General features: G+C 35.7%; 2 protein-coding genes across 2 annotated transcripts; one reads left to right on the top strand and one right to left on the bottom strand.

Annotated features, from left to right (window-relative positions):
• Nucleotides 1-468: 468 nt before the first annotated feature.
• mrps24 (mitochondrial ribosomal protein S24) lies at nucleotides 469-3088 on the bottom strand. Its single transcript, XM_079861326.1, has 4 exons — nucleotides 2993-3088; nucleotides 2704-2772; nucleotides 1236-1347; nucleotides 469-1073 (listed from the first exon to the last, which is right to left on the bottom strand). Exons 1-4 carry the CDS (start codon nucleotides 3041-3043, stop codon nucleotides 790-792), a joined length of 516 nt encoding a protein of 171 aa, XP_079717452.1. The 5' UTR covers nucleotides 3044-3088; the 3' UTR covers nucleotides 469-789.
• A 311-nt stretch (nucleotides 3089-3399) lies between these two features.
• On the top strand, nucleotides 3400-11022 carry nudcd3 (NudC domain containing 3). The gene is made up of 6 exons (XM_079861310.1): nucleotides 3400-3766; nucleotides 4479-4729; nucleotides 6533-6665; nucleotides 6823-6966; nucleotides 8527-8715; nucleotides 10426-11022. The coding sequence occupies exons 1-6, from the start codon at nucleotides 3569-3571 to the stop codon at nucleotides 10534-10536; spliced, it is 1026 nt and encodes a 341-aa protein (XP_079717436.1). The 5' UTR covers nucleotides 3400-3568; the 3' UTR covers nucleotides 10537-11022.
• Nucleotides 11023-11950: the final 928 nt, after the last annotated feature.

Below are 11950 nucleotides of genomic sequence, written 5' to 3'. Positions count from 1 at the left end.
TGCATATATATATATATATATATATATATATATATGCATATATATATATATATATATATATATATGCATATATATATATATATATATATGCATATATATATATATATGCATATATATATATATATATATATATATATATATGCATATATATATGCATATATATATATATATATATATGCATATATATATGCATATATATATATATATATATGCATATATATATGCATATATATATATATATATATGCATATATATATGCATATATATATATATATATATATGCATATATGCATATATATATGCATATATGCATATACACATATGTGTATGTACTAATATAATAAACTTATGCAAATAGTTTGCTTCTGACATATTGTAACTACATTAGTGCTCTGAATGAAAGTCATCTAGACTGATTAAACAAGAAATTATGAGCATGTTGAACATTATGGAGTACGCATAACATTCATATGTATGAATTGCTCAGTTATTTTAATCTCCTTTCGTCCATTTATAAAATACACAATGCCAAATAAAAATGCAAAATACATAATTCACTGCTTTTTGTGTGGAAAAAAAACTTTATTAACAACAGAAACTCAATGTATGAAGCAACGCAGATCTTTATAAATACACACAGTGCAAGTTTTTTTTTTTACATTGCAATGTGAATATTTTTACTTAATATTTGTAAGGCCTTAATTTACATTTATTGAACATTGTAAAACACCTAAAAGTAGACATTTCACCCATTCAATAACCAACTTTCTAAAGCCGCAACAGTTGGCCTTAGAGATATTTGTAGACTACTTTTTCTTCTACTGTTTGCAACTCGATTTTAACTGGACATTTGTAGAAGTGTGAGAGCAGATTCTCTGTGTAGCCAATGAGAAAGTAGAATTTACTCGGTAAGAGTTTCTGTATCATCACAGCACAGATGACCAGGATGTTGCCTCTGCGTTTGATCACCACCTCATCCGCTAAACAGCCATGAAACGTGCCGTATATGAAGCGCCTGATGAAGACGTCCTCCACCACGCGCTCCGCCGCTCCAGCTTCACCTTGAAGATTACCTACGGCATGAGGAAGTGAAAGATTGTTATTCAGGCTTTTCTGACTTACAGTGCACATATTAGTTGAAACTGAACCGTAAAGGTCTGGAGTACCAGCCCACGTGGTGTTGGGAATCCAGCAGGTTAAAGAAAGCGTACTGTTTGAGTTGGATTGTTACTCACTAGTGTGCTGTGAGAGCCAGCCCTTCCTGTGGCCGATGTGATGAGGGTGATGCACCTGCTCATACGTCAGCGGCCTGTCTCCTTTACCCACTCGAATACGAGCTGCGCGGTTCTGTTAGACACAAGATAGATCGTCTGGGTTAAAGACGCTTCTTAAAGGGACAGTTCACCCCAAAATTTCAATTCTGTCATTTACTCACATTCAAGTTGTTTCAAACCTGTATGAGTTTCTTTTTTTCAGTTAGAACACAAAAAATATATATTTTGGAGAATGTCTGTAGCCATTGACTTCACTAGTGAGGTCCATCAACTGTTTGATTAACTATATTCTTCAAAATATCTTCTTTTCTGTTCAGAAGAAAAAGAAATTCATACAGGTTTGGAACAACGTAAGGGAGAGTAAACTTAAACTACTCATTTAAAAACACTGCCAATACTGCAGTCGGTTAAATCTTGTTTCTCTACTTCCTTCATGTAGTATTTGCTGTGTTCTAGCTTTTGTTTCAAATGGATATTGTCACCAGACCTGCTATTTTGAAATGGTCGTGTTGATGGACTTATGTAAAATAATGTGTTAACTACCTCATAAATATTTACCCCTGGTATTGTTGCCATTGTTATGTCCAAGATGCACATCAGTAATGTTTTTTTCTAAGGCATGTTTATAAAAGCTACTTAAAAAAGGGTGGTGTGGCGCAATGGATAAGACACTTGCCTTTGGTGTGAGAGACCCGGGTTCGAATCCACTGTGAGACACCAATGTGTCCCTGAGCAAGACACTTAACCCCTAGTTGCTCCAGAGGCGTGCGACCTCTGACATATATATATAGCAATTGTAAGTCGCTTTGGATAAAAGCGTCAGCTAAATGAATAAAAAAAAAAAAAAATACCCTAATTAAACTAAGGTCTAATCCTGGCTTAATCGAAGCCTTGTCTGTGAAACCGGTCTTTAATGTCAGATAAAATTGACAAAATTTCTCTTAAACTCACTTTGCAATTACTATCTGGTAATATTGATATATTTTATACATTTTGTGGATGGCATGCATTTAATTTATTTTGGAGTTGTTGCTTGTTTTTGGTCAGGTTTCTTTCATTTAAGGATCACATCCTATCCAACTTTCAAATGTGTTTTGAAAATGTTTTATTCATATTTTCCAATTTAGTATACATAAATGTAAATATGGGGGAAATTAGCCTTTGTTTTTCATTTTAAAGGCAGTTCAATTCCTAAAAGCAATATTAAGTTGCAAAATCTGTTAATAATTGTAAACGTTTAACGGTTTTTATTTTATTTTTAAATATCCTTTGCTATAAATTTGTATCCTGATGTTCTAATGTCTGTATTTTTAAATCAAAACCAACAAAATTGAAGATAAATTAAAATAAATGTTTCTGGATGATTAAGGATAACACAAAAGCCTCATTATTAATCAGACAAACCGCATCACTAGATCTGATCACATACCTTCAGACAAGCTGCAGTGCAGTGAATGTTCCTGAAACATGCCGCCGAATTTAACTGGCTGGTCACCATCTACGAAAACACAGATTATTGGATAAATGACATGCACTTATTAATTATATAATCCCAAAATCAAGCTTCACATTCCACATTTACGTTCAGTGCCAGTATCTATATATGTATTTTTATCAGAACGCCTTTCATTTTCATACGTCAGTTACACGATATATGGAAGATCCTGTAAATATGGGTCATTAGTTACAAAAGCAAAAAAATCAGAATGAAATCTTACCGACAACAATTTTGTCTGCCTGACCAAGGACGTCGCCATGTTTTTGCCCATAAATTGCACAAGGGCTTCAGTCGTCAAGAGCGCATTACTGCCACCTGCCGCACTGGAACAACATTTTATCCTGTGTAATAATATAATTTAAATGTAGTTCAACGTCAAATACATAGTAGTACATTTTAATATGAATATATTAATATAATATGATATTGAAAACTATATATATATATATATATATATATATATATATATATATATATATATATATATATATATATATATATATATATATATATATAGTATTAAATATTGTTAAATTATATTAATATAATAGATGTAATATTGTAATCATATATGCAAAGTGTTTTTCAAATGTTTTGTTTTTGGACAGACTTTTATTTTGTACTGAGTGAACCGGAAGCGCCTAAGCAGCTGCGTCCTCTCTCGAAAGATCTGTTGTTGCAGTGCTGTTTCACAAGTTTTCTGCGGGTCTTCTGTTGCTTTACGTTTGTTTTTCATCAACAAGCATCTAAATTAAACAGCGTTGAGTCAAAATTGATCCCGCTGAGCTACTCAGCCATGTCTTCTCCGGTGGAAATGACGGAGTTGTATGATAACGCGCTGTTAGGGATCCTGCAGCATGTTGGAAACATTCAGAATTTCCTGCAGGTTTATTTTGGGTTCCTGTACAGAAAGACGGACTTCTACCGTCTCCTCAGCGGCCCACAGGACCGCATGGGCTTCCCACCCGGAGTAGCTGAAAACATGGTGTTCAAGGTACTCGGGGACTTTTGTTTTGATCCATTAAACTGACTGGATTCTTTATAAATAAGTATAAATGTGGCAGTACAGAGATGGCACCAGCTGGAAATGCCATGTAACGTTACTGAATTTATTAACTATGATATTTACTGTCGTGATACTTGTTAAAAATCCTGGTATGGTCTTGTTTTGCTGGTAATGAATGACAGTGACAGCTAGCCTTGTGTCAGTGTTGTAATTTTGTTTTGGTGTGACTAAAAAAAAAAAAATATTTTTTTTTTTATTAAATAAAAATAATTAAAGTAAATAATTTTAAAATTAATTTATTCATTTTAAAGGTAATTAAAATATTATTCTATGTATATGATGCCACTTTATAATTGCTCTAAGTGTGTTTAAAAATATTACATTAATAAAAATACAAATAAATACGATTTATTAAATTAAAAACAATTTGTTTATTAACATGTTTATATTTTGCCACGTTATAAAAGTCTTCTAAAAATAATTAATTAAATATACTGTTAGTGTCTTTAAAAATAATTAAAATAGATACATTATTAATTATTTGTATTTATATTATGACTCTTTATAATCACTGTAAGAGTCTACAAAATAATTAAATTAAAGTGAATCATTTATAATTTATATTATTTATAATATGCAACTTTACAATTTCTGTAATAAATTGAAGAGTCAAGTGTATTTACTGTCATTCTTCCACCAGACGTTTAAGTTATACGAGAAGCTTGCTGAGCAGGACCGAGAGAGGGCCATGAAGCAGGCCGAGGAGCCGAAAGCTGCTCCTCCTGCAATACAGGAGCTGGAGGTTCAGTCCGAGCACGAGGCCGAAGCTCCTGTGGAGGAGAAGAGAAGCTCAGTCGAGTCCACCCCTGTCACAGCATCACCAGCGCTGAGCGAAGAGACGCCAGCAGGAGCCACAGCGGCATCACACGCCGAGTCTGACACCACTAAGGCGTACGTTTGACTTTACATTCGCTCACAAAATACTAATACTGAGACACACTACCGTTCAAAAGTTTGGGGTCAGTGAGAATTAATACTTTCATTCATCAAGGATGCATTAAATTGATCAAAAGAGACAGTAAAGCCATTTGTAATGTTACAAAATATTCGATTTCAAATAAATATAATCTTTCAAATAAATATATCTATTCTGTTTCAAACAAATGCTTTTCTATTCATCAAATAACCCTAAATTATTTTAGCAGCACAACTGTTTGATATCAACTCAACATTGATAATAATAGGAAATGTTATTTGAGCAGCAAATCAGCATATTAGAATGATTTCTGAAAGATCATGTGACACTGAAGACTGGAGTAATGATGCTGAAAATTCAGTTTAATGAAATGATGCAGAGAAATAAATGCAGTCTTGGTGAACATGAGGCCCTGTAACACACCTGGTATTGAGATGTGTTTTGGTCGATCGGATCACAAGTAGACGAGGGAGACACTTTCCCGTTTACACCTGGTGTTTTAATCCGTCTCTTCTGTCCACTTTGAACCACTTCTGTCCTGATTTCTTCGAGGGGAGGGTCTATGGCCAGTAAATGTATGGGCTTTTTCAGATCTTTCGATCTTATGGACAAAATAAGCTCACGCAATTTACATATGAACGCATCCAGAGACGACCGAAAAACACATGGAGTAAATCAACTTTAGTTTCTGCTCTGAGCCGTGAGATCAGCCGAACGCTGTGAGTGTGTGTTAGAAATCAGAAATGGTGAGAGAACATAATCTTCAACCAAACTTGGGTCTTCAGTGGACAAAGGTTCACGCGCTTCCCATAATGTTCACTCATGATGTCAGTAGGTTGAGAGAAGACGGTCTTTAGTGGCTGTTTGAACACATTCGATCACACGTTTTCAATATGAAAGCAATCCGGTCTAATGTGTTTTTAACTGGCTCTGGAAGTGGCAGAAAGTGGACGAGCTCAAAACGTTTTAGACCCCGTTTACACCTGTATTTAGAGTCGTCCACTGGTGATCCGATCGACCAAAACGCATCTTAAAGGCGTGGTTGATTATGATTTGACTTTTCTAACTCTAGTTAGTGTGTAATGTTGCTGTTTGAGCATAAACAACATCTGCAAAGTTACAACGCTCAAAGTTCAAAGCAAAGGGAGATATTTGCTTTTAAAGAAATCACTTTTTAAGGACTACAACAAACGGCTGGTAGAGACTACACCACATTCCTCCAGGGTTAGTGACATCACTAACCCTATAATTTACATAAACCCCGCCCCCGGAACACGATTTATAGATTATCAAGACAGAATATGCTAATCAATGACTAGAAGATAACTACACATAAGCTACATAAATTCATCAGCTAACCATTCAGAAATGTTGTCTACATGTTGTCACTTCTTCTTGAGTCTCTCCATCATTGTCTGACTCCGGTTTGAACATAAAAGGCTAAAAGTTTTTGAAATTTTCAGTGTGAGGTAAAAGGACACAAGCTGTTGAAGCTCCGCCCTCTGCGCCGGGAGCAGCAGCTCATTTGCATTTAAAGGAACAGACACAAAAACAGTGCGTTTTTGCTCACCCTCAAAAAGTGACAATTTTAACATGCTATATAAAAATATCTGTGGGGTATTTTGAGCTAAAGCTTCACATACACACTCTGGGGACATCAGAGATTTATTTTACATCTTGTGAAAAGGGCATTATACCGCCCCTTTAATAACAGGTGTAGACAGGGCCTAAGAGACTTCTTTTAAAAAATCTTACCTATTTGTTTTCTGCATCTCCAGTGGACAGGAAAGCTATCAGTCCAATGCAGACAGTTACAACGGTGCCGTTAGAGACGATTACACCTGGTCGCAGGATTACACGGATGTGGAAATTCGAGTGCATGTGCCGCCTACCGTCGTTAAAGGCCGACAGGTGTGTGTGTGAGACCTACTGCCATCTGATTTTTATCATGCTTACTGTCTTACAGATTGGCAGCATCCCCATTTAGATTGACTTTTATCTTGCTGTCTAGTATTACAACAAACTAAATTCGTTAACAGTCTGCTTTCCATTCCGTCTATCCGTGCAGGTGTCAGTGGACCTGCAGCCGGGACGGGTACGTGTGGCCGTGAACGAGGGAGGATCTCAGAGAGTCCTGATAGAGGGAGAATTCACACATAAAATTAACACAGAGAATTCCCTGTGGAGTCTGGAGCCCGGCCGCTGCGTTCTGGTACACATTATTTTTGGATGGTGTTTTTAAAAGTTCGACAGACTGATGTATCAGCCAATCATTAGCCATTTTGAGACGGCCTCCACTTTTCTGGTGTTTCACCTCATCATTGTAAGGTCTTGTGACTTGTCAGTGGATAATAAACACTTGTTTTTTATTTAGTGAAATTTGAGCAATTTTGTGTACATTTGCTGTCAGTGCTGTTTTAAAATAAGTCTCTTAGGCTCACCAAGGCTGCAACTGTTTTCAACATCGATAATAATCAGAAATGTTTCTTGAGCTGCAAATCAGCATATTAGAATGATTTCTGAACGATCATGTGACACTTAAGACTGGAGTAATGAGTAGCTTTGCATTACAGGAATAAATTACATTTAAAAATATATTCACATAGACAAAAATAATTTTGAATTGTAATAATAATATTCGCAATATTACTGTTTTTGCTGTATTTGTAATCAAATAAATGCAGCCTTGGTGAGCATAAAACACTTCAAAAGCACTAGTGTACATAGAATTATATCTCTAGATATTGTATGGAATTATTATTATTATTTTCAGAATTTTTGTGTCAATGTGAAATGGATACAGATCTGGGGCCGTATTCACAAAGAATTTTAAGGCTAAAAGTAGCTCCTAACTGGCGAATTTAGGAGCAACTCCTAAAAATAATGGGCGTGTCACTCGTAACTTTAGGACTCCTAATTTTTTTGACTAAGAGTAATTCCCGAAGCATTTTAGCCCTAAAAGTAGCACCTAAGCCTGGGACAGCTTAAAAGAAGTCGAGAGGACTCCTAACTCACCAAGACCTATTCACAAACTGCTTTTTGTGGCATTTCACGTTGCGATGTTTTGAAATGCGTATGCGGCGTCTACAGGAGCTTCCAATCGCGAGGGAACAATTTTGCATTGTAGGCATAACTAGGGATGCAATAACGCCACCAACAACAACCACAACTAGGCTACTCATTGCATGTAAACTAATTGTAACGTTTCATTGTGAATCAAATTAAAATGTTCTTCTCTTTGCAAACGTAGGCAGAGGCATATAGTGACAGATTAATTCAATAATGTTGCAAAGATATTTCATCAATCCATATGTTTCATTAGGCTACTAGGCTATTTGTTTTGCCTTACTCTTTATTCATTTAGGCTATTTATTCAGTTATTCATCATCTTCCGTCCTTCGCACTGCTTGTGTAGCGCACGCATTCTCAGACCTGTCACTCATCATCGTAGGGGAGGTGTTTGGAATCATTCCCGCTTTACAATCATCAGCCAATCAAGGTGGTCACTTCAGTCAAGCTCGTGCATGAGTAATGACGTCATCCATAGCAACGAAGACTCACTCTTAGTTTAAGAGTTGTCATTTTTCTTTACTAAGAGTAGGTCTGAAAGGCGTTGTGAATAACTTTTAAGAGAAAACTCCTAGCTAAAATCTTTTAGTGCGATTTAGGAGTACTCCTAGTGGTAAGATAAAATGCCTTGTGAATACGGCCCCTGATGTATATTGTTAGTAGTTGTAGATGGTCGCGATGATTATTTGGACTTTTCCTCCAGCTGTCCCTCAGTAAAACCGGGGAAGTTTGGTGGAGCGCCGTGTTGAAGGGCGAGACTGAGATCGATGTGAACCAGATCAACCGGGAACGCACCATGGCAACCGTAGATGAAGAGGAGCATGCCGTACTGGACCGCCTGACGTTTGATTACCACCAAAAGCTCCAGGGGAAGCCACAGAGCCATGAGATGGTGAGCACTAGAGCTACATGATTCTGGAGACATTTAGAATCTCAGTCTGTTGTTTAAAATGGAGATCACGATTCTGAATAGACAGCAAAACAAAATAACGTAATTTACTAGATGTGCTGACACAATTTTAATTGTTGCAGACTGTATTTATGTATTCATGTTATCTTGAGTTTGGATGTCTGGTGTTTGGGAGCGCAGTCATGCGAGACACTTATGGGAGGTCACTATACCAAAATCATTCTGATGACAGACTTTGGCTCAGGCATTTCAGAATGATCAAACCAACATTTGAGATGCTGTGCAATGAAATTGGTCCGCTTGTTAGTACAGTTATCCAATCATGTTCTTTGTTGAGGCAAAGTCACGTGAGAGAAGATGTATCCTCCTCAATTGAGTGCACAAGTTTTTTTATGCACATTTTCGTGTTTTTTTATGACATATAATAGGCGGATGGAAAAATAGCTAATGACAGATACTTTTTTTAACTCTCACTTGTCGCCACCTACTGGTGTAACAATGTAATTTATATACTTTATTTGAAGTTACTTTCAAAAGGTGATTTACTCTATTTTGATCACTACCATAGACATCAGTGTTTATATCTGAACTATAAACTTTTATAGTACTTCTGTGATCAAATAATAAAACTGTGTGGTTCAAAAGAGTTTGTGAAGCTGTTTTAGACCTATACATTACAAGTTCTCTCTTTATATCAGCTGGAGCGCCAATGCAGATCTGAATGTTCACTGTGATCGTACTTGTCAGATGTTTTAAAGGGCTGGTATAATGCACTTTTCACAAGATGTAAAATAAGTCTATGATGTCCCTAGAGTGTGTATGTGAAGTTTTAACTCAAAATACCCCACAGATATTTTTATATAGCATGTTAAAATTGTAAATTTTTGAGGATGAGCAAAAACGCACCGTACTATGTTCCTTTAAATGCAAATGAGCTGCTGCTCCCGGCGCAGAGGGCGGAGGAGCTTCAACAGCTTGCACTCACACAGACATGCACTGAAAATTTCAAAAACTTTAAGCCTTTTATGTTCAAACCGGAGTCAGACAATGACTCAAGAAGAAGTGACAACATGTAGAATGCAACAGGACATTTCTGAATGGTTAGTTGATGAATTTATGTGTAGTTATCTTCTAGTCATTGATTAGCTTATTCTGTCTTGATAATCTATTAATCGTGTTCAGGGGGCAGGGTTTATGTACAGTAAATTTAAGGGTTAGTGACGTCACTAACCCGGGAGGAATGTGGTGTAGTCTCTACCAGCCGTTTGTTGTAGTCCTTAAAAAGTGATTTCTTTAAAAGCAAATATCTCCCTTTGCTTTGAACTTTGAGCGTTGTAACGTTGCAGATGTTGTTTATGCTCAAACAGCAACATTACACACTAACTAAAGTTAGAAAAGTGAAATCATAATCAACCACCCCTTTAATAGAAACAGGCGAATCTTTGTCATTTTGGAATAAGTTTGCGTGTGTGTTTGAATCGAGATCACTGTTGATTTACAATAATAAAGCAGCTCTAGTGAGCACGCAATGCAAGTTATTTTCCATACTGCTTTCTTACTTCTGTGGGACATAAAAGAATTCAGTCCAATCTTCAGCCCTAGGACACTTTAACATGTTTTAATGTATTTTTAAGAGCTCTGGGACTTACTATGTGGATATTGCAGTGAAAGATGTTTTATTTTGCATTTCAGAAAGTCCATGAGATGCTGAAGAAAGGCTGGGATGCTGAAGGATCTCCATTTAAAGGACAGGACTTTGACCCCTCCTTGTTCAACATCCCACCCAATGCTGTCCAGTTTTGAGTTTACACGACAAAGTCAGCACTTACTGAAACACACTGAAGGACAGTGATGTGGCGCTTTCTTGCGGTGCGACAAAATGAACATCATTGGTGTCTACACTGCACAAATCAAGCCAATATAACTGATTTGCTGACACTGATCACTGTCTCGTATTTTGCTAGTGTTTGGCATGCAAATTGGGCCATTGATCATTTATAATTTTTAGTGTTTTATGGAATCAGTTGACTGAGGTTTTCTTTGGCTGCGTGTGTCTGTGATCATTACGTTTGCCCAGTTACTGACTATTCAGGGCTTATTACGTGTTAGTTTTCTTGCTATTTCAGTGACCTACAAGAAAGATTCATCAGACATATAAAACGTCTGTAAGCAGATTGCTCAAACTCTCACATGGGATGAAATTCTGTCATTTTCAGATTGTGTTGGCTGATGGATATTGCATCAGAATTTTTTTTCATTTGTGCCTAATTAAAACCTTTTGCAAACATTAAATTTGTGTTATTCTTTGATTATTGTTATGCTGTCACACTGACAATGTGTGAGTATCATTGCATTAGAATACACTTCTAATTGCATTACATGCACTAATGTATATTTATACAGTATACATATAATAGTACATGTTAAAATGTGATCCTCATTTATTTTAAGTGAGGTATGTAGACAATGTACCACACTTATAATATAAAATATTAAGACGTTTAATACATGTTAAAGTAACAAAAATGTGTATATTGGGATAAAATAAAATATATTAAATAATACATAACACATTAAAATGTTTCACGTAATGACCCTCATACATTTTAAGTGTGGTATGTATATGTCCCACAAATCTGGTCAGTTAAATTTAACAAAATTAATTTAACTAAATGTTTTAACTGTTTCATAATGATGTCACCTCTTAACACACCTACTAAAAGAGGTGTTGCAGGTGTTTAATTCTCAGATTTCGCTACCTGCTTGTGGAAGTTTTTGAAATAAGAAGTTTAGTGATATAGAATGGGAAGATTTCTGGCTTCTTTGACTTTTTTTTTTTTTTTTTTTTTTTTTTTTTGTCTAATAAAGTTGTTGAAGCCTCTATTAAAATAGTATGTAATTGCTACCCTGTAAATTATAAACTTGTCAAATTTAATAATAGCATTTCCCGATGTGCTCCTTCTGTCATCCGTTTGAAGAAACTATTATTAATTTGTTTTGGGACTGTACTTGTTGCAAAGTATTTTGCTCTGACTTTTCAAATTTTGATGAAAGGAATTAATTTTTTCAAACTTCTGTATAAACCATTGTTTTTTGGTGACTCTCTAAAATTAGACCCTTCTCATTTAAATGAAAAATAATTTATTGCTGTTCCTTCACTTCCGTTCATTTTTGGAACACAAAATTAAGATGCACAACTAACACTTTGATGCTTCAA

The sequence above is a fragment of the Squalius cephalus genome (assembly GCF_949319135.1).
Source record: "Squalius cephalus genome assembly, chromosome: 24".
In the NCBI taxonomy this organism is placed as follows: domain Eukaryota; kingdom Metazoa; phylum Chordata; class Actinopteri; order Cypriniformes; family Leuciscidae; genus Squalius; species Squalius cephalus.
Note: the sequence above shows the minus strand (reverse complement) of the source record. Positions and strands in the feature narration are given on the sequence as shown.

Bases quoted from the DNA above. Each gene is read 5' to 3' on its own strand.
- mrps24 (XM_079861326.1), bottom strand. From the start codon at position 3,043: ATGGGCAAAAACATGGCGACGTCCTTGGTCAGGCAGACAAAATTGTTG. The intron at 2,773-2,992 runs GTAAGATTTCAT...GTGTTTTCGTAG, and splicing joins GGCAGACAAAATTGTTGTCG to ATGGTGACCAGCCAGTTAAA. The intron at 1,348-2,703 runs GTATGTGATCAG...TGTGTCTAACAG, and splicing joins GCACTGCAGCTTGTCTGAAG to AACCGCGCAGCTCGTATTCG.
- nudcd3 (XM_079861310.1), top strand. From the start codon at position 3,569: ATGTCTTCTCCGGTGGAAATGACGGAGTTGTATGATAACGCGCTGTTA. The intron at 4,730-6,532 runs GTACGTTTGACT...CTGCATCTCCAG, and splicing joins GAGTCTGACACCACTAAGGC to TGGACAGGAAAGCTATCAGT. The intron at 6,967-8,526 runs GTACACATTATT...CTTTTCCTCCAG, and splicing joins AGCCCGGCCGCTGCGTTCTG to CTGTCCCTCAGTAAAACCGG.